This window comes from Physeter macrocephalus, chromosome 9 (genome assembly GCF_002837175.3).
Source record: "Physeter macrocephalus isolate SW-GA chromosome 9, ASM283717v5, whole genome shotgun sequence".
In the NCBI taxonomy this organism is placed as follows: Eukaryota; Metazoa; Chordata; class Mammalia; order Artiodactyla; family Physeteridae; genus Physeter; species Physeter macrocephalus.
The window spans coordinates 74,161,875-74,188,450 of NC_041222.1; the positions used below are offsets into that span (position 1 = coordinate 74,161,875).

Genomic DNA, 26,576 nt, shown 5'->3' on the forward strand with positions numbered 1-26,576 from the left:
CACGGACTCTAAAAACTACATGACATTAGATACAGAAGAATACAGAGTCAGGTCCTAATCTTATTTTGGAATATTAAAATTTTACAGGAAGACCTTGCTCCCCATTGTAGACCTACAGACCTTCACATTAACCATATGAGAAAAATTCAATGACATAAATTTATTTTTAGCTTAAAACAATAAATCTGAGATGTATGCTTTATGTTCAGTTTAACTTGATGTTAGCCCTCTATCAAAAGGACATGTAAGGCAGCCTTGTAGAAAAAAGGACAGCAGTGATGCAAAAATCTGTGTCACCTTGAAGGCCAATGTGAAAAACACTTCCATTATCAAAAGCTGATAATTATTTTATCAAGTAGTTGTAAAAATATAGTTTACAAACATTCATCTGGTGAATTTTTATTAGCTAGCCTTGATAAAAATGGAAGATATTTTAAGCATTTTATCAGATTCTTAACTAAGAAATTAAAAAAAAAATTCATACCTTTGAGTCCAAAAGAATTTTTGTTTGGCAGATTCTGAGCTACATTTTGAGCATTTGATGCCAGTTCTGTGGATCAATGTAAAATGGAAGGTTTTAACATATCACAACAATTAAGGTATTCATCAGAAGAGAAACTGGTCAGCAAATTAAACGAAGGAGGGAAAGCATCAAACTAAATATATACTGTGTGTCCACAGAAAAAGAAACTTACTGCAATCCATGCTATGACAGACTCTATGGTCCAACTATGAATCTTAACAGCCAGACAGATCTTGAACATTCAATTTGCATCAATTATGCTTGTTCTCATTCCCATGTTCACCAAGTTCCCTTCCCACTTGTCAAAGAAAACATTCCAATCTGTTTAAAAGGTATGTTTTTAGTAAATTTATAAATTAGCATTTTGACTATCCTTCAGTCTTTCTATTTTGGGTAATGTTTGAGTCTGACTCTAGGGAATGGATTTGATTATTATCCTGTCAAGTCAGGTTTCTGAGCCTATGAGGCTGTGGGCTAGACTCAGAACTCTGTGTTATCAACAAGACAATACCATTCTGTGAGGCCTCTAGAGAAATAGGCAGCACTCCATCAGATGACATCTTTTAACTGTATTTTGCATCGAACACATTCTGCTACTCTAAATGAAAATAAGAGGAATGAGAGGGAAGAGATAAAGACAAAAGGAGAAGGAAGAAGAGATGGAGGAATATGAAAAAAGAAAAATAGGGCTTCCCTGGTGGCGCAGTGGTTAAGAATCCGCCTGCTGATGCAGGGGACACAGGTTCGTGCCCCGGTACGGGAAGATCCCACATGCTGCGGAGCGGCTGGGCCCGTGAGCCATGGCCGCTGAGCCTGCGCGTCTGGAGCCTGTGCTCCGCAACGGGACAGGCCACGGCAGTGAGAGGCCCGCGTACCGCAAAAAAAAAAAAAAAAAAAAAAAAAAAAAAAAAAAAAGAAAAATAGCAGTTAATGGACTAATTCAACATTCTGTTTCAAATATCTGATTTAAAAATCAGTGGCGGTTATAAATAAAGCCGCTATAAACATCACATGCAGGTCTTTGTGTGGATGTTTTCATTCCTCTTCAGTAAAAACCTAGGGTTGGGATTGTAAGACAGTATAGTATTATGTATGCTTTCACACCAGGAACGTAGTTCGAGTTACTCCCTCACCTTCACTAACACTTGACACTGTCAGTTTTCTTTTAAAGCTATTTTAATGGATGAAAGCTGGTAGCCTACTGTGGTTTTAATTTGTATTTCCCCAATGACCAATGATGATTAGCACATTTTTGTGTGCTTATTGCCATCCATGTATCTTCCTTTGTGAAGCATCTGTTCAAATCATTTGCTCATTTTTCATTAACTTTTTATTTTGAAATAATTATACGTTCACAAGAAGTTATCCTTCACCCAGTCTCCCCCCCCCAATGATTACATCTCACATAATTCCAGTAAAATAGCAAAAAAACTGAAACAGATACAGACTGTGTATACCGTTCTATGTCAAGTTTGTATTGTGGTAAAATAATGTTTATGTGGTAAATAAAATTTACCATGCTGATCTTTTTAAGTGTACAGTTCACTGGCATTGAGTAATTCACAATGTGATATAACCAGTATCACCATCCATTTCCACAACTTTTCATTTTTTGTTCATTTTTAATTGCTCATTTTACTAGGTTGTCTGTTTTCTTCTCAACGAGTTGTGATAATTCTTTACACAGTCTGTATACAGTCCCTTTTCAAACAGAGGTTTTAAATAAATATTTCCTCCTAAACTATGCCTTTCTCCTTCATTCTCTTTATTCTCTTCTGAAGAACCATGTTTTTCTTTTAAACTCATGCTTATTATGCCCTATGTAAGAAATTTTTGCTTAATCCAAGGTGGCTAAGATTTGCCCTGTATCTTCTTTAGAAGTTGTGCTTTCAGGTTTCACATGTAGAGCTATTATCCACTTGTGGTTATTTTGTATATACAGTATAATGTATGCCATTGAATTGCCTTGGAACCTCTGTCCAAAACCAATTGTATCTGTGGGTTTATTTCTAGATTTGCTATTATATAATTGATCTATTTCTGTGCTTTTGCCAATTCCACAGTCTTGACTACTGTACCTTTAGGGTAACTTCTTGAAATCAAGGAGTGTGAATCTTTGAACGCTGTTAGTTTTCAAAACTGTTTGGGCTATGTTCATACCTATACTTTTCCATAAAAATTTTAGAATCAAGTTACAATTGACACACACAAAAATCTGCTAGGATTTTGAATGAACTTGTACTGAACCTGTATACCAATTTGGGGAGAAACAACATGTCAATAATATTAAATCTTCCAACTCATAAACACTGAGTATCTTGCTCCCTTTTTGGATCATCTTTAATATTTATCATCGTGTTGCATAATTTTCAACATACACATCTTGCACATATTTTGTCAGATTTATACCTAAGTGCTTCATGTTTTTGTACTACTATAAATGGTATATCCTTCTCTTTATTAATGCTTCTTCAAACACTCAATTTTACATTTTACTGTAAGATTTTATAATTTATATTTTCATTTAGAAGTCTTACCTTGCACATCATTAGACTTCTTCATAAGCATCTGATATTTTTTGAGGCCACTAATTTTTTTTCCATTTTCTTTGTTGATGGTTTATAGAAATATTACCTGTCAACTATCTACACTGTTTAAAGCTTCCTAATTAATTTTATTAATTTATCTATAGATTCTTTTATATCATTGCCAGAAATGACAGGTTTTTTCCTCCCTTCCCAACCCTTCCTTTCTTTTTCAATCTTTGTTTCAGTGGTTATGACCTCTGTTACAGGAGTGAACAGAAATAATGAGAGTAATCCTCCTGTTCCTCTTCAGTTCGACTAAATCTTTTGCCTTTATTTAAAAAAAAAAAAAAGATAAGAGTAGTGAGAGTAAGCCCCTTGATCTTGTTACAAAAGAAAAATATTCTACACATCACTATTAATTGTGAGGTCTGCTGTGACTTTTGTAGAAATTGGGAATAAATGTTGGGTTTTGTCAAATGCTTTTCCTTATTAAAATGATATGGAGTTTCTCCTTTATTCTGTTAAAGGGGTGAATAATACTTTTGTTATTGAGATATAACTCACACAAAATCCACACTTTTAAGGCAAAGAATTGATTGGTTTTCAGTATATTCACAAGGTGTAAAACAATCACAACCACCTATTCCGGAATATTTTCATCGCTCCAAAAAAATCTGGCACCCATTCCTAGCCACTCCCCATTTCTCCCAAACATTCCCAGCCCCCAACAGCCACCAGTCTACTTCTGTTTCTATGTATCTGACTAATCTGGATAATTTTTCTTACACATTCAGCCACTGAAGGACATTTGGCTTTTATGTGAACCTGTATCTTCCATTCTCTTGGGTATATATCTAGGAGTCATCTGATTTTTTTAAATTTTAAACTTGAATATCAAGTATAAACTTAATATGACCATGATATATTAGCCTTTTTCTAGTTTACTGAATTGATTTCCAATATTGTGACAGAATTTTTACAGTTGTTTTGAAGAATGAGATTAATCTGTAATTGCAAATGTTAGCAAAAGATTTATTGACAAAGTATCTTCTGATTTTTAATAGCTATAATATTAATTATAATAGATTATAAAGATAATTAATATCAATTTTCCTTTTCTCATTCCTAAAACAAATTATATGTTTCTTCTGTTTCCCTTGATAAGTCTCACGATAAACTTATCAATTTTATTGATACTAGTCTTTTCAAATTACCATTTTTATAACTTTCGTTGGTCCTCTCGACAGTATATTTGATTTCTAGTTCGCTGTGCTTCTGTGATGGTGGCAACTGTCTTTTTTAGCTAATTATTGAGCTATACTTTTATATTTTGGGTTATAATTCACGAAGTGTCAAATTATGTTTTTATAAATATAATCACAACAGTTAATATATATTATCAGGAAAAAATCTTTAAAATAGCTTTATTAAATAAATAAGCCAATTAACAAGTATTTATCTGTGAATTTCAGTAAAGAAATAACCTTAAAACTGCAAGACACAGAAAAATCTGCAAAAGCAACTGTTGCCCTAAACCCATCTATCATCATCTACCTCTTTATCTGGCCAAATTTGTATTCACCATTATGAATGGTAAATACTTTGTTTCAAGTCTTGCACTAAGAAATTCTATATATCCCTGACACTGATATTTGAGTGTGGGTTTGTACTGCCTTACACAGATTTATTACAGCCTCTTCTTCAGAGTGCAAAAGGGGTAAACCACATACTTTATCGTCAATGAGATTTATAAGTGAGAAACTTTGGAGGTAAGAATCAGCTAAGAGTAGTCTCAGAGGTAGGACAGCTGCCTGTTTTTCATTCTTCTCCACCAGCACACTTTGATGTCATCTTTGTACATTAAGAGCTCAAACAATTAAAATACATCTCTGGTGAGAATAGACACTTACCAGTTCCCTCATCTGCACCATTCTGAGCAGCTTCCCAAACTACTTGTTTTGTCCCACACCCATCTATAGATGGAGAATCTGAATAGTCCGCAGGGTTAAATGTCCTTGGGTTTGAAATAAAGAATAAAGGCAAATCACAAAATTAACTGTACATCACCTTCCCCGAAACAAGCCCCGTCCCTTCTAAGAACCACTATAAGAAACTTCACCCTCCTTCTCCTATTTAATTATAGCCAATTCTTCTCGCCATCGGAATGCAGATCTTCTGAAAAGCAGAGGTTGCCTAGAACCTTCCATACACTCTTGTACGATGCTCCTACTTCCCTAAATTGTTGTCCTCTGCATCCTAAAGCAAGTGTGGAGACCTATAATAGTTCTAGGCAGGGTAATGGCTCTAATGAAAACCCCACCCACCCCCTCCCAACTAAGCCTAGACTTAAACAGGCAATAGGTCTTTTCTTCCGAAGTCAGAATCCAATTTTGGATTTGAACCTTTTACAATAGAAGTATGATTCTTTTTGTTTAGATGGATGTAAGTAAAAAGAAAACGTTTTGTTCAGTGCCTCTTTTTAAATTAAAATCCTCAATACCCACGATTCAGATGTCTAACTAGAGCCAAATTAAATAGCACTGCTAAAATTTTCACAACAGAATTTTAAAAAAATTTTTTCAGCATTATTGGGGTGTCACTGACAAAAAGAACCACAAGAGTATTTTTTAAAGTAGACAGCAAAATCCGCAAAATCGTTTGAAGCTACTGGGTTGGGCACATACGTTCATATGTTCCGGCCAGTTTGCTCCCTGTGTTTTCATCCTTCCTTTGTCCACAGGGAGCTCAGGCAGAAAACAGAGATGGCAGGAGTCACCACCTGAAGGCAGTGACCCCCAACAGTGCTGCCTGGGAGACATGGAGAAACAAAGGACTTTTCCTTTCTTGACTGTCATCTACTTATGGCCTCTATAAGAAGCTTAAAAACTTTTTATAAACATCGGGGGGGGGAGCTAATGTTTTGGATAACAGCAAAAAGTGAAAGAACCAGAAATAATGAATAACTGATTATACCATGTATTTAATAACAATATACTCATCCTTCACTATTACAATTCAAGATAAAAATGATTGCTTTTCATAAAAAACAAAACAAAAACATTGCATTTACTTACCATTCAAAGACAATTGCTGGATTTACCAACATAACTCTTAAGCAATGGTTTTCAACTGGGGTGGCTGTGCACCTCCCTCCCAGGGAACATTTGGCGATGTCTGGAGACATTTTTGATTGTCACAACTTGAGGAGGGGTGCTACTGGCATCTAGTAGGGAGAGGCCAGGGATGTTGCTAAACATCCTACAATGTAAAGGGAACCCCACCACCTCAACAAACTATTATCCAATCCAAAATGTCGATAAAGCCAAGGCTAGAAAACTGCTCTAAGGCCTACTGCAATACAATTTTATTTGTGTTATTTTGCTTTTTCAGTATTGTCTCTTTAAAACCAGAGAAGGTAATAACTTCAAAAATAGGATGGCTAAGACTTACCCCATGCTTTGCGTTGAGAATCTTCCTGCCCCTCTCCCTCTGCCACGTCCAAACCCTTTAAAAAAAAATATAGTGTAAAAATAATACTTATGTCCTACACAACTATAATTCTACCAACTTCATCCCTTACACACCTACCCAAACATTACTGTCATTGTTACTCACAGCACCAACATTCCCAACCAGTGCACCCAATCTGCTGGTCCCTAATGACACAAATATCTACAGTTATTGGTCTCAAAGGATAGAAAAGAATTTAATTCTGCCTGTACAACACTTGTCATATTTAGCAGCTTAACACGGGCAGGTTTTATATATATATAATTTTTTAAAAAATTTATTTTTGGCTACATTGGGTCTACATTGCTGGCTGCAGGCTTTCTCTAGTTGTGGCGAACAGGGGCTACTCTTCGTTGCGGTGCGTGGGCTTCTCACTGCAGTGGCTTCTCTTGTTGCGGAGCATGGGCTCTAGGTGTGGGCTTCAGTAGTTGCAGCACGTGGGCTCAGTAGTTGTGGCGCACGGGCTTAGCTGCTCTGTAACATGTGGGATCTTCCCGGACCAGGGATCGAACCATGTCCCCTGCATTTGCAGGCGGATTCTTAACCACTGCACCACTAGGGAAGCCCCTGATGGTGTTATTACATACCATTTTTAATACTAAGATTCTGACCGATGACGAATAGGGCAGCAAACAAGAGAGCGAGCAGGGCTTCTCTGGTGGCGCAGTGGTTGAGAGTCCGCTTGCCGAGGCAGGGGACGCAGGTTCGTGCCCCGGTCCGGGAAGATCCCACATGCCGCGGCTGAGTGGCTGGGCCCGTGAGCCATGGCCGCTGAGCCTGCACGTCCGGAGCCTGTGCTCCGCAACGGGAGAGGCCACAACGGTGAGAGGCCCGCATACCACAAAAAAAAAAACAAACAAACAAAAAAAAAGAGAGCGAGCAAGCAAGAAGAAATAGTTCTATTCAGTGACTCTCCAGTTTTTCTTAATCGAATCCTAAATTGTGGATTAAAGACCTAAATACAAGAGCTAAAACTATACAACCCTTAGAAGAAAATACAGAGCAAAAGCTTCATGACACTGAATTTGGTAATGATTTCTTGGATATGACACCAAAGACTCAGGCAAGAAAAGGAAAAAATTAGACTTAAAACTGGTATATCAAAAGACATGAACAGAGTAAAAAGGCAACCCAAAGAATATTTACACATTCTACATTTGATAAGGGAGTAACACTGAGAATACATAACGAAATTCTACAACTGTCTAACAAAACAAACAACCAGATTTAAAAATGGGCAAGGGACTTGAATAGACATTTCTCCAAATATAATATAAAAATGGTCAATGAGCAGATGAAAATATTCTCAACATCACTAATCATCAGGGCAATGTGGCACCCATTACAATGGCTACGAGTGAGAAACAGAGAGAGAGAGAGAGAAGAGAAAATAAGTGTTGGCAAAGATGTAGAGAAACTGAAGCCTTTGTATACTGTTTCATGGGAATGTACAATAGTGTAGCCACTGTGGAAAACAGTATGGCAATTCCCCCCAAAATTAAAAATAGAACTATATGATCCTTATAGCACAGGGAACTCTGCTCAATATTCTGTAATAACCTAAATGGGAAAGAATTTGAAAAGAATAGATACATGTATAGGTATAACTGAAGCACTCTGCTGTACACCTGAAACTAACACATTATAAATCAACTGTAGTCCAATATAAAATTTTTTAAAAATTTTTTTAAGGAAAAAAAAAGAATTATATGATCCTGCAATTCCACTTGTGGGTATAGGTATCCAAGAGAATTTGAAAGTAGGGTCTTGAAGAGATACTTGTACACCCATGTTCACGTTCATAGTAGCCTTACTCACAATAGCCAAAAGGTAGAATCAACCTAAGTGTCCACTGATGAATGAATGTGGTATATACATACAATGTAATATTATTCAGCCTTAAAAAGGAAGGAAGGGGTTTCCCTGGTGGCACAGTGGTTAAGAATCTGCCTGCCAATGCAGGGGACACGGGTTCAAGCCCTGGTCCAGGAAGATCCCACGTGCTGCAGAGCAACTAAGCCCATGCGCCACAACTACTGAGCCTGCGAGCCACAGCTACTGAGCCCGCATGCCACAACTACTGAAGCCCGTGAGCCTAGAGCCCGTGCTTCGCAACAAGAGAAGCCACCACAATGAGAAGCCCACACACCACAACAAAGAGTAATCCCCGCTCGCCACAACCAGAGAAAAGCCTGCACACAGCAACAAAGACCCAATGCAGCCAAAAATAAAATAAATAAAATAAATAAATTATAAAAAAAGAAAAAAAAAATGGAAGGAAATTCTGACAAATGCTACAATGTGGATGAACCTTGAGGACATTTTGCTAAGTGAAACAAGCCAGTCACAAAAGGACAAATAGTTCATGATTCCGCTTATATAAGGTATGTAAGAGTACTCAAATTCAGAAAAAGGTGGTTGCCAAGGGATATGTTAGCCATGCTAATATAACTAAATGTATATTTAATCATGTACAGTTAACTTATCCAGTAGTTCAAGTTAAACTATTAAAAGATATGGTCTTGACAAAAATCTACCCTATCCCCAGGGACAGAGGAATAGAGGGAAATGTCCTAAAAAGTGGAAGAATTGTAATAATGCATATTAGTGGCTACTATCTATTTTAACAGTGTTGAAAGGTAAAGGTAAGACTTTAGGTAAGTCTAAAAGAAGGCTGGAAACTTGGATTTAAAAAAAAAAAACCTAACTCTAAGAAGAAAGTGTTCAGTGAACAAGTTTTGGCAAGACTCCTTACAGTTAAGAGAGGTGGTAGGGTGGGGGGAGGAGAGTCATCATATAAGAAAACCAATTCTCAGGACATTAAAACACTTAACTGTTAAAAAAAAAAAAAAAAAACTTTAGTATGTCCATACAATGGAATATTATTTGGCTATAAAAAGAAATGAAGTACTTATACATGCTACAACATTGTGCTGATATGTGGTAGAACATGAATGAATCTTTAAAACATTAAGCTAGGTCAAAGAAGCCAGTCACAAAAGAGCACATATTACTAGATTCCATTTACATCATATGTCCAGAACAGGAGACTCTATAAACACAGGAAATAGATTACCAGTTGTTTACTGCTGAGATGGCAGGGGGCGGGAGAGGTGATCAAGGAATTGGGAATTGATACTTAAAGGGTATGGGATATTCTTTTTGAGGTGATGAAAATGTTCTGAAATTGATTATGATGATGGCTGCATAATTCTAAAAATATACTAAAAACCACTGAATTATGCAATGTAAATGGGTGAATTGTATATTATGTAAATTACATCTCAAGAAATTTTAGAGGGCTATAATAAACACTGTTACCAGTGAAGAAAGCAGAAGAAACAACACAACCGCTCTTGATTAAGTGCACTCATGTGCACCCATTCAGTGGCAAACTGTGTGACAAAAGGAATATTTAACAGTGGTTAAATATTAAGAAAATAGTGGCAATTTTTTAAAAAAGGATTCTGCTAAGAAATCATTAAACAATTATCTAATACTTGAGCCAGAAAGCAAGATGTACATGAAAGAGAAGAAAGGAATTTATAAAAGAAAAACATATCCTAAGGCCAAAAATTCAAGAAATCCTGCAAGTCCCCTGGAAAAAGTCAGCATCAACTAAATATCCCCATGTTTCCAGAGAACAGTAGCCGCACCCAAGTATGAAACACAAACAAGCCAACTATCTTTTTTTTTGTTGTCGTTGTTTTGTTTTGTTTTTGCGGTACGCGGGCCTCTCACTGTTGTGGCCTCTCCCGTTGCGGAGCACAGGCTCCGGACGCGCAGGCTCAGCGGCCATGGCCCATGGGCCCAGCCGCTCCGCGGCACGCGGGATCCTCCCGGACCGGGGTACGAAACCGCTTCCCCCGCATGGGCAGGCAGACTCTCAACCACTGCGCCACCAGGGAAGCCTAAGCCAACTATCTTAAGTAGATTTTAAAAAATCAAATCCGTCTTCATGCACATTTTAGCAAGCGAACAAAATTGTTCTTTCCTATTCACCTGGCTAGTAATGCTACCAGTAACGTTGTTTTCTGTGTATATACATTTTCCTATATTGTTATCTGGTACAAATAGCTGTTTTCACCTAACAGCTCAGAAGAAAGACCTGGGTTCTTATAATTGAGAAAAACAACATTAAAGTAAATTATCATAAAGAATAAACCAATGTTATGATAAATGCTAAACCTTTACTCATAGAGGTCTATCTAGTGACTCTGCACTACATCTATGTTGAATAATTGCTCAAGTTTTTAATTGTTTAAAATTTATGTCTTACACTGAGGGCCAGAGTAGAAAAGTTGCCCATTTTCCTTGAAAAAAGCCAAAACACAGAGAACAGCTAACCACCTCTAGTGGAGAAGGCAAATCTAAAGAGCAGATATCCCCCCTGGGGCCGAACATGTGCAACCTAAAGAAAAATAAGAAGATAGAAAGCAATCCCTTTTCTTCACCCCCAGGAGACTGTAAGCAGGGCTTTGATAACAGCCAAATGCACCAGAAACTGCGGGCTCTTGAATTTATCACTGCACACTCTGGGTCATGATCTTTAAGATTCTGAGTAGTTCTAAAGTTTTTTGTACAGACAAAAGTTCCCAGATTTTCAGGGCTGGTTCAATGATAAAGATGGTTGCTGTGTCGACCACAAGCCGCCCACCTGCCCAGAGACCTGTTCAGCCCACAAAGAGAACAGGGAACCTCTGGGGCTTGTGGCTCAGAGACTTAGGACTCAGGCAAGTTGTGCCTCTTTGTCCCTGGGTCAGGGTTTATCCAGATATAGGAATACATCTTCCCCAATAGCAAAGGAGCATAAATGAGTCAAATGACAACAGCAAATGCCCCAGGGACTCAGTGAGAAAGAGAGCTTATTTCAAGTCTTATCCTCATATCTCATATATTAGCTTTCCCTTAGCAAAGAAGTCTCATTATAAATGTGCCACAATAATTATTTCAGGAAAGAATTAATTGATTTAATACCAGTGAATAAAAGTCTGATGGGAAAACGGTTATTTACAGTCTCAGAGCACTCCCCCCAAAAAATATGCATTAATTACAAAGAAGGAGGGAGTAACTTTACAAAGGAGAAACTTGGCAGAAACCACTTTCCTTAAGTAATCAAAGCTAACATCACTAGCAATGGGATAAATCTGTATCATGTACCCTCTAATATGAGGTACAACTATATCATTCTGTGGCATTCCAGCCAAAAACTGGTAACATGAATCTAATCATGAGGAAACTTCTCAGTTTGTTAATGAAGGACATTCTATAAAAGAGATACTTCCAAAGTGTCAAGGGCATGAAAGACAAAGAAAGACTATTCCAGATTGATGAACTGTTCTAGATTGAAGGACACTACACAGCCATGGGAACTAAATACTGTGTGTGATCCCAGACTGGATCCTGGACCAGAATATTTGCTTTTTGTTATAAAGAACATTAGCAGGATAACTGGAAATTTTTGAATAAGTTCTATACATTGTATCAGTGGTAATTTCCTGATTTTATCATTTTAAGGTAGCTCTTTAGGACAATATATTTTTTCTTAGGAGTTACACACTAAAATATCAAGGGGTAAAATGGCATTATGTTTGAAATGAACACACAAGGGTTTCAGAAAAAACAGTAATATGGACATAGAGAGAGGAAATGTAGCAAAATATTAAAGTCTGGGGACTCTGGATAAAAACTAAAAAAAAACAGCAAAATTCTACTGTGCTTTTTTATTTCAAAGTAAAAACCGCACCCTAAGCACTTATATGTATATTTTATATTCCAGTGAATACATTTTATTCTGTGAAAAATCTAAGTTGTTCTTCATGTTTGCACTAGCTAAGCTGATCCTTCTACACAGAATGTTCCTACCCAGATTTTCAGATGGCTTTCTTCCTCCTCACTGTAAATCCCATCTCCTCAGAGACCTCCCTAGGTCCATCTAAAGGAAACCCTATTGACAGCTGATCACATCACCAATCATTTTCTTAAGTAAGTCGAACAGTGCTTTTACTTGATTGTCTCTCCTCCTTCACCACTGAGTATGTGAGGAACCATGTCTTATGCACAGCAGTATCTTCAAAAATATAATAAGTACCTAAGTATCAGTTGTTGCATTAAAGACAGATATATAACCCCAATGTCATAAACATGGATTTTTTTTTCATGGACTCATATTTACAGGCATAATAATAATATTACTACTCAATTACAGGAAATAACCTAGTTGTTCAGCAACTTATTTTAGAGCACTGCATTTTGTAAAATACTTTTTGTACCAGGACCCGAGAAGGCATTATAGAAAATTCAAGAATTAAAAAAAAAACTAGAATGTCAGCACCTAGTAGGTGCTCAACAATTAACCTTTCAGTTATATTACATAGGCCATATTCTTAAATCAGTTAGTTTTAAAAGTAGAAGAACAGGGCTTCCCTGGTGGTGCAGTGGTTAAGAATCTGCCTGCCAATGCAGAGGACACGGGTTTGAGCCCTGGTCCAGGAAGATCCCACATGCCATGGAGCAACTAAGCCCATGTGCCACAACTACTGAGCCTGTGCTCTAGAGCCTGTGAGCCACAACTACTGCACCTGTGTGCCACAACTACTGAAGCCTGCACGTCAGTATGCTAACACTGTGTAGATAAGGCAAAAATTAAGGAGGAAAGGGGTATTTATTAAACTTTTAGCAGCTTAACATTTTAGCTAATTTAATCATGAACACAGATTACTGTTCTGAGGGAGAGCCAATGTGAAGTCAGCAACAGCTGATCACAGTATGGTCAAAATTAAAGAATAAAAAAGGCAATGGAGACCTTAAAGAATCATTTTTAAAGTACACACTTTAAACCATGTACTTGTTTTTTAAGGATGCATTTTTAAATCTGCATACTACCCAACAGATCACAAATAACTGGAAAGGGATAGTGCAATCAACAGTTTTAAGGTTAATTCAACACACCATGAGAGAATAGATTAAGACATTAAATAACTTACAACCAAACTTCTGGAAAGGGACATATCTTACCCTTTAATTATGAAAGGCACAAATTATTTGTCTTGCACCACTATTCACTTATTATCAAACTGTACTTTACTAATATTCACCAAGCAAAATAATTGTTTTTGTGCATACTGGGTACTGAATGTTCTCTCTCTTCTTGCCCTGTGTTGAACTTGGGATAATGATTCTAAGAAATCCCTAGACACAGACCACTACTCTTCAACAGCTTGTTTAAACATGTTTAAATATCAGCTAAGAATATAAAAATTACACCTCACTAGAGTTTATATATATGTAGAAGAGGGTGGACTGCATTTTTTTAACATCTAACTGGGTTTATAAACAGTCAATCTGGGAATTCCCCGGCAGTCCACTGGTTAGGACTTGGCGCTTTCACTGCCCGGGCTTCGGGTTCAATCCCTAGCCCAGGAACTAAGATCCCACAAGCCATGCAGCACAGCCAAAAAAAACCAAACAAACAAACAAAAAAAGTCTATCTGTGTCCCTTACCCACTACTTTACTTCCTTAAAAGTAAACACATAAGGGGGCTTCCCTGGTGGTGCAGTGGTTAAGAATCCGCCTGCCAATGCAGGGGACATGGGTTCACGCCCTGGTCCAGGAAGATCCCACATGCCACAGAGCAACTAATCCCACACGCCACAACTACTAAGCCTGAACTCTAGAGCCTGCGAGCCACAACTACTGAGCCCGCATGCCACAACTACTGAAGCCCACACGCCTAGAGCACATGCTCCGCAACAAGAGAAGCCACCGCAATGAGAAGCTGCGCACCGCAACAAAGAGTAGCCCCTGCTGGCCACAACTAGAGAAATGCCGCACGCAGCAACAAAGACCCAACGCAGTCAAAAATAAATTAATTAAACTAAACTAAAAAAAAAAAAAAAAAAAAAAAAAAAAAAGTAAACATAAGGGGACTTTCACTGGAGGTCCAGTGGTTAAGACTTCGCCTTCCCATGCAGGGAGTGAGGGTTCGATCCCTGGTCAGGGAACTAAGATCACACATGCTTCATGGCCAAAAATCCAAAACATAAAACAGAAACAATAGTGTAACAAATTCAATACTTTAAAACTGGTCCACATCAAAAAATTCTTTAAAAAAAAAAAAAAGTAAACATAAGGAGGTGGGGGGGTAGGATTAACATATATACACTACTATATATAAAGTGGATTTTAAAAAAACAAGGACCAAGACTGGTTCAAGATGGTGGAGTGGAAGGACGTATGCTCACTTCCTCTTGCGAGAGCACTGGAATCACAACTAACTGCTGAACAATCATTGAGAGGAAGATACTGCAACTCACCAAAAAAGATACCCCATATCCAAAGACAAAGGAGATGCCGCAATGAGATGGTAGGAGGGGCGCAATCACAATAAAATCAAATCCCATAACCACTGGATGGGTGACTCACAAACTGGAGAACACTTATACCACAGAAGTCCACACACTGGCCTAAAGGTTCTGAGCCCCACGTCAGGCTTCCCAACCTGGGGGTCAGGCAATGGGAGGAGGAATTCCTAGGGAATCAGACTTTGAAGACCAGCGGGATTTGATTGCACGACTTCGACAGGACTGGGGTAAAAAGAGACTGCACTCTTGGAGGGCACACAGTGTGCACATCAGGACCCGGGGGAAGGAGCAGTGACCCCATAGGAGACTAAAGTAGACCTACTTGCTAGTGTTGGAGGGTCTCCTGCAGAGGCAGGGGATGGCTGTGGCTCACTGTGAGGACAAGGACACTGGCAGCAGAAGTTCTGGGAAATACTCCTTGGCATGAGCCCTCCCAGAGTCTCCAGTGCTGGGTCACCTCAGGCCAAACAACCAACAGGGAGGGAACTCAGCCCCACACATCAGCAGACAAGTGGATTAAAATTTTACTGACCTCTGCCCACCAGAGCAACACCCAGGTCTACCCAACACCAGTCCCTCCCATTAGGAAGCTAGCACAAGCCTCTTAGATAGCCTCATCCACCAGAGGCAAGAAGAACTACAATACTGAAACCTGTGGAACGAAAACCACATTCAAAGAAAGATAGACAAAATGAAAAGGCAGAGGACTTTGTTACCAAATGAAGCAACAAGATAAAACCCCAGAAAATCAACTAAATGAAGAGATAGGCAACCTTCCAGAAAAAGATTTCAGAGCAATGATAGTGAAGATGATCCAGGACCTTGGAAAAAGAATGGAGGCAAAGATCGAGAAGATGCAAGAAATGTTTAACAAAGATCTAGAAGAATTAAAGAACAAACAAACAGAGATGAACAATAAAATAACCGAAATGAAAAATACAGTAGAAGGAATCAACAGCAGAAAAACTGAGGCAGAAGAACAGATACATGACCTCGGAGATAGAATGGTGGAATTCACTGCTGCAGAACAGAATAAAGAAAAAAGAATGAAAAAAATGAAGACAGCCTAAGAGACCTCTGGGACAACATTAAACGCACCAACGTTTGCATTATAGGGGTCCCAGAAGGAAAGGAAAGAGCGAAAGGACCCAAGAGGAGAGTCATCATATAAGAAAACCAATTCTCAGGACATTAAAACACTTAACTGTTAAAAAAAAAAAAAAAAAACTTTAGTATGTCCATACAATGGAATATTATTTGGCTATAAAAAGAAATGAAGTACTTATACATGCTACAACATTGTGCTGATATGTGGTAGAACATGAATGAATCTTTAAAACATTAAGCTAGGTCAAAGAAGCCAGTCACAAAAGAGCACATATTACTAGATTCCATTTACATCATATGTCCAGAACAGGAGACTCTATAAACACAGGAAATAGATTACCAGTTGTTTACTGCTGAGATGGCAGGGGGCGGGAGAGGTGATCAAGGAATTGGGAATTGATACTTAAAGGGTATGGGATATTCTTTTTGAGGTGATGAAAATGTTCTGAAATTGATTATGATGATGGCTGCATAATTCTAAAAATATACTAAAAACCACTGAATTATGCAATGTAAATGGGTGAATTGTATATTATGTAAATTACATCTCAAGAAATTTTAGAGGGCTATAATAAACACTGTTACCAGTGAAGAAAGCAGAAGAAACAACACAACCGCTCTTGATTAAGTGCACTCATGTGCACCCATTCAGTGGCAAACTGTGTGACAAAAGGAATATTTAACAGTGGTTAAATATTAAGAAAATAGTGGCAATTTTTTAAAAAAGGATTCTGCTAAGAAATCATTAAACAATTATCTAATACTTGAGCCAGAAAGCAAGATGTACATGAAAGAGAAGAAAGGAATTTATAAAAGAAAAACATATCCTAAGGCCAAAAATTCAAGAAATCCTGCAAGTCCCCTGGGAAAAGTCAGCATCAACTAAATATCCCCATGTTTCCAGAGAACAGTAGCCGCACCCAAGTATGAAACACAAACAAGCCAACTATCTTTTTTTTTGTTGTCGTTGTTTTGTTTTGTTTTTGCGGTACGCGGGCCTCTCACTGTTGTGGCCTCTCCCGTTGCGGAGCACAGGCTCCGGACGCGCAGGCTCAGCGGCCATGGCCCATGGGCCCAGCCGCTCCGCGGCACGCGGGATCCTCCCGGACCGGGGTACGAAACCGCCTCCCCCGCATGGGCAGGCAGACTCTCAACCACTGCGCCACCAGGGAAGCCTAAGCCAACTATCTTAAGTAGATTTTAAAAAATCAAATCCGTCTTCATGCACATTTTAGCAAGCGAACAAAATTGTTCTTTCCTATTCACCTGGCTAGTAATGCTACCAGTAACGTTGTTTTCTGTGTATATACATTTTCCTATATTGTTATCTGGTACAAATAGCTGTTTTCACCTAACAGCTCAGAAGAAAGACCTGGGTTCTTATAATTGAGAAAAACAACATTAAAGTAAATTATCATAAAGAATAAACCAATGTTATGATAAATGCTAAACCTTTACTCATAGAGGTCTATCTAGTGACTCTGCACTACATCTATGTTGAATAATTGCTCAAGTTTTTAATTGTTTAAAATTTATGTCTTACACTGAGGGCCAGAGTAGAAAAGTTGCCCATTTTCCTTGAAAAAAGCCAAAACACAGAGAACAGCTAACCACCTCTAGTGGAGAAGGCAAATCTAAAGAGCAGATATCCCCCCTGGGGCCGAACATGTGCAACCTAAAGAAAAATAAGAAGATAGAAAGCAATCCCTTTTCTTCACCCCCAGGAGACTGTAAGCAGGGCTTTGATAACAGCCAAATGCACCAGAAACTGCGGGCTCTTGAATTTATCACTGCACACTCTGGGTCATGATCTTTAAGATTCTGAGTAGTTCTAAAGTTTTTTGTACAGACAAAAGTTCCCAGATTTTCAGGGCTGGTTCAATGATAAAGATGGTTGCTGTGTCGACCACAAGCCGCCCACCTGCCCAGAGACCTGTTCAGCCCACAAAGAGAACAGGGAACCTCTGGGGCTTGTGGCTCAGAGACTTAGGACTCAGGCAAGTTGTGCCTCTTTGTCCCTGGGTCAGGGTTTATCCAGATATAGGAATACATCTTCCCCAATAGCAAAGGAGCATAAATGAGTCAAATGACAACAGCAAATGCCCCAGGGACTCAGTGAGAAAGAGAGCTTATTTCAAGTCTTATCCTCATATCTCATATATTAGCTTTCCCTTAGCAAAGAAGTCTCATTATAAATGTGCCACAATAATTATTTCAGGAAAGAATTAATTGATTTAATACCAGTGAATAAAAGTCTGATGGGAAAACGGTTATTTACAGTCTCAGAGCACTCCCCCCAAAAAATATGCATTAATTACAAAGAAGGAGGGAGTAACTTTACAAAGGAGAAACTTGGCAGAAACCACTTTCCTTAAGTAATCAAAGCTAACATCACTAGCAATGGGATAAATCTGTATCATGTACCCTCTAATATGAGGTACAACTATATCATTCTGTGGCATTCCAGCCAAAAACTGGTAACATGAATCTAATCATGAGGAAACTTCTCAGTTTGTTAATGAAGGACATTCTATAAAAGAGATACTTCCAAAGTGTCAAGGGCATGAAAGACAAAGAAAGACTATTCCAGATTGATGAACTGTTCTAGATTGAAGGACACTACACAGCCATGGGAACTAAATACTGTGTGTGATCCCAGACTGGATCCTGGACCAGAATATTTGCTTTTTGTTATAAAGAACATTAGCAGGATAACTGGAAATTTTTGAATAAGTTCTATACATTGTATCAGTGGTAATTTCCTGATTTTATCATTTTAAGGTAGCTCTTTAGGACAATATATTTTTTCTTAGGAGTTACACACTAAAATATCAAGGGGTAAAATGGCATTATGTTTGAAATGAACACACAAGGGTTTCAGAAAAAACAGTAATATGGACATAGAGAGAGGAAATGTAGCAAAATATTAAAGTCTGGGGACTCTGGATAAAAACTAAAAAAAAACAGCAAAATTCTACTGTGCTTTTTTATTTCAAAGTAAAAACCGCACCCTAAGCACTTATATGTATATTTTATATTCCAGTGAATACATTTTATTCTGTGAAAAATCTAAGTTGTTCTTCATGTTTGCACTAGCTAAGCTGATCCTTCTACACAGAATGTTCCTACCCAGATTTTCAGATGGCTTTCTTCCTCCTCACTGTAAATCCCATCTCCTCAGAGACCTCCCTAGGTCCATCTAAAGGAAACCCTATTGACAGCTGATCACATCACCAATCATTTTCTTAAGTAAGTCGAACAGTGCTTTTACTTGATTGTCTCTCCTCCTTCACCACTGAGTATGTGAGGAACCATGTCTTATGCACAGCAGTATCTTCAAAAATATAATAAGTACCTAAGTATCAGTTGTTGCATTAAAGACAGATATATAACCCCAATGTCATAAACATGGATTTTTTTTTCATGGACTCATATTTACAGGCATAATAATAATATTACTACTCAATTACAGGAAATAACCTAGTTGTTCAGCAACTTATTTTAGAGCACTGCATTTTGTAAAATACTTTTTGTACCAGGACCCGAGAAGGCATTATAGAAAATTCAAGAATTAAAAAAAAAACTAGAATGTCAGCACCTAGTAGGTGCTCAACAATTAACCTTTCAGTTATATTACATAGGCCATATTCTTAAATCAGTTAGTTTTAAAAGTAGAAGAACAGGGCTTCCCTGGTGGTGCAGTGGTTAAGAATCTGCCTGCCAATGCAGAGGACACGGGTTTGAGCCCTGGTCCAGGAAGATCCCACATGCCATGGAGCAACTAAGCCCATGTGCCACAACTACTGAGCCTGTGCTCTAGAGCCTGTGAGCCACAACTACTGCACCTGTGTGCCACAACTACTGAAGCCTGCACGTCAGTATGCTAACACTGTGTAGATAAGGCAAAAATTAAGGAGGAAAGGGGTATTTATTAAACTTTTAGCAGCTTAACATTTTAGCTAATTTAATCATGAACACAGATTACTGTTCTGAGGGAGAGCCAATGTGAAGTCAGCAACAGCTGATCACAGTATGGTCAAAATTAAAGAATAAAAAAGGCAATGGAGACCTTAAAGAATCATTTTTAAAGTACACACTTTAAACCATGTACTTGTTTTTTAAGGATGCATTTTTAAATCTGCATACTACCCAACAGATCACAAATAACTGGAAAGGGATAGTGCAATCAACAGTTTTAAGGTTAATTCAACACACCATGAGAGAATAGATTAAGACATTAAATAACTTACAACCAAACTTCTGGAAAGGGACATATCTTACCCTTTAATTATGAAAGGCACAAATTATTTGTCTTGCACCACTATTCACTTATTATCAAACTGTACTTTACTAATATTCACCAAGCAAAATAATTGTTTTTGTGCATACTGGGTACTGAATGTTCTCTCTCTTCTTGCCCTGTGTTGAACTTGGGATAATGATTCTAAGAAATCCCTAGACACAGACCACTACTCTTCAACAGCTTGTTTAAACATGTTTAAATATCAGCTAAGAATATAAAAATTACACCTCACTAGAGTTTATATATATGTAGAAGAGGGTGGACTGCATTTTTTTAACATCTAACTGGGTTTATAAACAGTCAATCTGGGAATTCCCCGGCAGTCCACTGGTTAGGACTTGGCGCTTTCACTGCCCGGGCTTCGGGTTCAATCCCTAGCCCAGGAACTAAGATCCCACAAGCCATGCAGCACAGCCAAAAAAAACCAAACAAACAAACAAAAAAAGTCTATCTGTGTCCCTTACCCACTACTTTACTTCCTTAAAAGTAAACACATAAGGGGGCTTCCCTGGTGGTGCAGTGGTTAAGAATCCGCCTGCCAATGCAGGGGACATGGGTTCACGCCCTGGTCCAGGAAGATCCCACATGCCACAGAGCAACTAATCCCACACGCCACAACTACTAAGCCTGAACTCTAGAGCCTGCGAGCCACAACTACTGAGCCCGCATGCCACAACTACTGAAGCCCACACGCCTAGAGCACATGCTCCGCAACAAGAGAAGCCACCGCAATGAGAAGCTGCGCACCGCAACAAAGAGTAGCCCCTGCTGGCCACAACTAGAGAAATGCCGCACGCAGCAACAAAGACCCAACGCAGTCAAAAATAAATTAATTAAACTAAACTAAAAAAAAAAAAAAAAAAAAAAAAAAAAAAGTAAACATAAGGGGACTTTCACTGGAGGTCCAGTGGTTAAGACTTCGCCTTCCCATGCAGGGAGTGAGGGTTCGATCCCTGGTCAGGGAACTAAGATCACACATGCTTCATGGCCAAAAATCCAAAACATAAAACAGAAACAATAGTGTAACAAATTCAATACTTTAAAACTGGTCCACATCAAAAAATTCTTTAAAAAAAAAAAAAAGTAAACATAAGGAGGTGGGGGGGTAGGATTAACATATATACACTACTATATATAAAGTGGATTTTAAAAAAACAAGGACCAAGACTGGTTCAAGATGGTGGAGTGGAAGGACGTATGCTCACTTCCTCTTGCGAGAGCACTGGAATCACAACTAACTGCTGAACAATCATTGAGAGGAAGATACTGCAACTCACCAAAAAAGATACCCCATATCCAAAGACAAAGGAGATGCCGCAATGAGATGGTAGGAGGGGCGCAATCACAATAAAATCAAATCCCATAACCACTGGATGGGTGACTCACAAACTGGAGAACACTTATACCACAGAAGTCCACACACTGGCCTAAAGGTTCTGAGCCCCACGTCAGGCTTCCCAACCTGGGGGTCAGGCAATGGGAGGAGGAATTCCTAGGGAATCAGACTTTGAAGACCAGCGGGATTTGATTGCACGACTTCGACAGGACTGGGGTAAAAAGAGACTGCACTCTTGGAGGGCACACAGTGTGCACATCAGGACCCGGGGGAAGGAGCAGTGACCCCATAGGAGACTAAAGTAGACCTACTTGCTAGTGTTGGAGGGTCTCCTGCAGAGGCAGGGGATGGCTGTGGCTCACTGTGAGGACAAGGACACTGGCAGCAGAAGTTCTGGGAAATACTCCTTGGCATGAGCCCTCCCAGAGTCTCCAGTGCTGGGTCACCTCAGGCCAAACAACCAACAGGGAGGGAACTCAGCCCCACACATCAGCAGACAAGTGGATTAAAATTTTACTGACCTCTGCCCACCAGAGCAACACCCAGGTCTACCCAACACCAGTCCCTCCCATTAGGAAGCTAGCACAAGCCTCTTAGATAGCCTCATCCACCAGAGGCAAGAAGAACTACAATACTGAAACCTGTGGAACGAAAACCACATTCAAAGAAAGATAGACAAAATGAAAAGGCAGAGGACTTTGTTACCAAATGAAGCAACAAGATAAAACCCCAGAAAATCAACTAAATGAAGAGATAGGCAACCTTCCAGAAAAAGATTTCAGAGCAATGATAGTGAAGATGATCCAGGACCTTGGAAAAAGAATGGAGGCAAAGATCGAGAAGATGCAAGAAATGTTTAACAAAGATCTAGAAGAATTAAAGAACAAACAAACAGAGATGAACAATAAAATAACCGAAATGAAAAATACAGTAGAAGGAATCAACAGCAGAAAAACTGAGGCAGAAGAACAGATACATGACCTCGGAGATAGAATGGTGGAATTCACTGCTGCAGAACAGAATAAAGAAAAAAGAATGAAAAAAATGAAGACAGCCTAAGAGACCTCTGGGACAACATTAAACGCACCAACGTTTGCATTATAGGGGTCCCAGAAGGAAAGGAAAGAGCGAAAGGACCCAAGAAAATATTTGAAGAGATTACAATCAAAAACTTCCTTAACATTGTAAAGGAAATAGCCAACCAAGTCCAGGAAGCACAGAGAGTCCCAAGCAGGATAAACCCAAGGAGAAACACTCCGAGACACACAGTAATTAAATTGACAAAAATTACAGACAAAGAAAAATTATTAAAAGCAACAAGGGAAAAATGACAAATAACATACAAGGGAACTCCCATTAAGGTTAACAGCTGATTTCTCAGCAGAAACTCTACAAGCCAGAAAGGAGTGTCACGATATATTTAAAGTGATGAAAGGGAAGAACCTACAACGAAGATTACTCTACCCGGGAAAAACCTACAACCAAGATTACTCTACCCAGCAAGGATCTCATTCAGATTCCATGGAGAAATGAAAAGCTTTACAGACAAGCAAAAGCTAAGAGAATTCAGCACCACCAAACCAACTCTACAACAAATGCTAAAAGAACTTCTCTAAGTGGAAAACACAAGAGAAGAAAAAGACCTACAAAAAAAACCCCAAAACAATTAAGAAAATGGTAATAGGAACATACATATCGATAATTACTGTAAATGTGAATGGATTAAATGCTCCAACCAAAAGACACAGGCTCGCTGAATGGACACAAAAAGAAGACCCATATATATGCTCTCTACAAGAGACCCACTTCAGGCCTCGGGACACATACAGACTGAAAGTGAGGGGATGGGAAAAGATATTCCATGCAAATAGAAAAAGAAAGCAAGAACAGCAATACTTATATCAGATAAAGTAGACTTTAAAATAAAGAATGATACAAGAACCAAGGAAAGAGACTACATAATGATCAAAGGATCAATCCAAGAAGAAGATATAACAATTATAAATATATATGAACCCAACATAGGAGCACCTCAATACATAAGGCAAATGCCAACAACTATAAAAGATGAAATCGACAGTAACAATAATATTGGGGGACTTTAACACCCCACTTACACCAATGGGCAGATCATCCAGACAGAAAATTAATAAGGTAACACAAGCTTTAAATGACACAATAGACCAGATAGATTTAACTGATATTTATAGGACATTCCATCTGAACACAGCAGATTAACTTTCTTCTCAAGTGACCACGGCACATTTTCCAGGATAGATCACATCCTGGGTCACAAATCAAACCTCGGTAAATTTAAGAAAATTGAAATCATAACAAGCATCTTTTCTGACGACAATGCTATGAGATTAGAAATATAATATAGAGAAAAAACATAAAAAACACAAACACATGGAGGCTAAACAATATGTTACTAAATAACCAAGAGATCACTGAAGAAATCAAACAGGAAATCAAAAAATACCTCGAGACAAATGACAATGAAAACACGACAATCCAAAACCTATGGGATGCAGAAAAAGCAGTTCTAAGAGGGAAATTTATAGCAATACAATCCTACCTCAAGAAACAAGAAAAATCTCAACAATAAAACTAAAAGCTGGTTCTTTGAGAAGAGAAATAAAATTGATAAACCATTAGCCAGACTCATCAAGCAAAAAAGAGAGAAGAATCAAATCAACAGAATTAGAAATAAAAAAAGAGAAGTAACAACTGACACTGCAGTAATACAAAGGATCATAAGAGACTAAAACAAGCAACTGTATGCCAATAAAATGGACAACCTAGAAGAAATGGATAAATTCTTAAAAAAATACAACCTTCCAATATTGAACCAGGAAGAAATAGAAGATATGAACAGAACAATCAAAAGCACTGAACTTGACACTGTGGTTTAAAATCTTCCAACAAATAAAAGTCCAGAACCACATGGCTTCACAGTTGAATTCTATCAAACCTTTACAGAAGAGCTAACACCTATCCTTTTCAAACTCTTCCAAAATATGGAGAGGGAGGAACATTCCAAAACTCATTCTACGAGGCCACCATCACCCTGATACCAAAACCAGAAAAAGATACTACAAAAAAAGATAATTACAGACCAATATCACTGATGAATATAGATGCAAAGATCCTCAACAAAATACTAGCAAACAGAATCCAACAACAAATTAAAAGGATCATATACCACAATCAAGTGGGATTTATCCCAAGGATGCAAGGATTCTTCAATATATGCAAATCAATCAATGTGATACACCATATTAACAAATTGAAGAAGCAAAAACCATATGATCATCTCAATGGATGCAGAAAAAGCTTTTGACAAAATTCAACACCCATACTTATGATAAAAACTCTCAAGCAAGTGGGCATAGAGTACCTACCTCAACATAATAAAGGTCATATACGACAAACCCACAGCAAACATCATTCTCAATTGTAAAAAACTGAAAGCATTTCCTCTAAGATCAGGAACAAGACAAGGATGTCCACTCTCCACTATTATTCAACATAGTTTTGGAAGTCCTAGCCATGGCAATCAGAGAAGAAAAAGAAATAAAAGAATACAAATTGGAAAAGAAAAACTGTCACTGTCTGCAGATGACATACTATACATAGATAATCCTAAAGATACTACCAGAAAACTACTAGAGCTAATCAATGAATTTGGTAAAGCTACAGGATAAAAAATTAATACACGGAAATCTCTTGCGTTCCTATACCCTAATGACAAAAAATCTGAAAGAGAAATTAAGGAGACAATCCCATTTACCACTGCAACAAAAAGAATAAAATACCTAGGAATAAACCTTCCTAAGGAGACAAAAGACCTGTATGCAGAAAACTATAAGACAATGATGAAAGAAATTAAAGATGATACAAACAGATAGAGAGATATACCATGTTCTTGGATTGGAAGAATTAACACTGAGAAAATGACTATACTACCCAAAGCAATCTACAGATTCAATACAATCCCTATCAAGCTACCAATGGCATTTTTCACAGAACTAGAACAAAAAATTTCACAATTTGTATGGAAACACAAAAGACCCCGAATAGCCAAAGCAATCTTGAGAAAGAAAAACGGAGATGGAGAATTCAGGCTCCCTGACTTCAGAATGTACTACAAAGCTATAGTAATCAAGACAGTATGGTACTGGCAGAAAAATGGAAATATAGATCAATGGAACAGGATAGAAAGCCCAGAGATAAACCCACGCACATATGGTCACGTGATCTTTGACAAAGGAGGCAAGAATATACAAAACCCACACACATATGGTCACCTTTTCTTTGATAAAGGAGGGAAGGATATACAGTGGAGAAAAGACAGCCTCTTCAATAAGTGGTCCTGGAAAACTGGACAGGTACATGTAAAAGTATGAAATTAGAACACTCCCTAACACCACACACAAGAATAAACTCAAAATGGGTTAAAGACCTACATGTAAGGCCAGACACTATCAAACTCTTAGAGGAAAACATAGGCAGAACACTCTATGACATAAATCACAGCAAGATCCTTTTTGACCCACCTCCTAGAGAAATGGAAATAAAAACAAAAATAAACAAATGGGACCTAATGAAACTTAAGAGCTTTTGCAAAGCAAAGGAAACCATAAACAAGAAGAAAAGACAACCCTCAGAATGGGAGAAAATATTTGCAAACGAAGCAACTGACAGAATTAATCTCCAAAATATACAAGCAGCTCATTCAGCTCAATATCCAAAAAACAAACAACCCAATGCAAAAATGGGTGTAAGACCTAAATAGACATTTCTCCAAAGAAGATATACAGATTGCCAACAAACACATGAAAGGATGCTCAACATCACTAATTATTAGAGAAATGCAAATCAAAACCACAATGAGGTATCACT

The 26,576-nt window shown here is 38.2% G+C and overlaps 1 protein-coding gene across 4 annotated transcripts in view; it reads right to left on the reverse strand.

Annotated features, from left to right (window-relative positions):
• Positions 1 to 26,576, reverse strand: part of UBAP2 (ubiquitin associated protein 2) — a 135,419-nt gene that overhangs the window by 40,841 nt on the left and 68,002 nt on the right. For 3 of the 4 annotated variants that reach the window (XM_024132878.2, XM_028494060.2, XM_028494059.1), the window contains 3 exons: positions 6,502 to 6,556; positions 4,962 to 5,065; positions 485 to 550 (listed from right to left, as the gene is read on the reverse strand). In XM_024132878.2, the coding sequence (XP_023988646.1) occupies positions 485 to 550; positions 4,962 to 5,065; positions 6,502 to 6,556 (225 nt within the window). The remainder of the gene's footprint in view (positions 1 to 484; positions 551 to 4,961; positions 5,066 to 6,501; positions 6,557 to 26,576) is intronic. The other variant, XM_055087243.1, reaches the window with a different exon arrangement.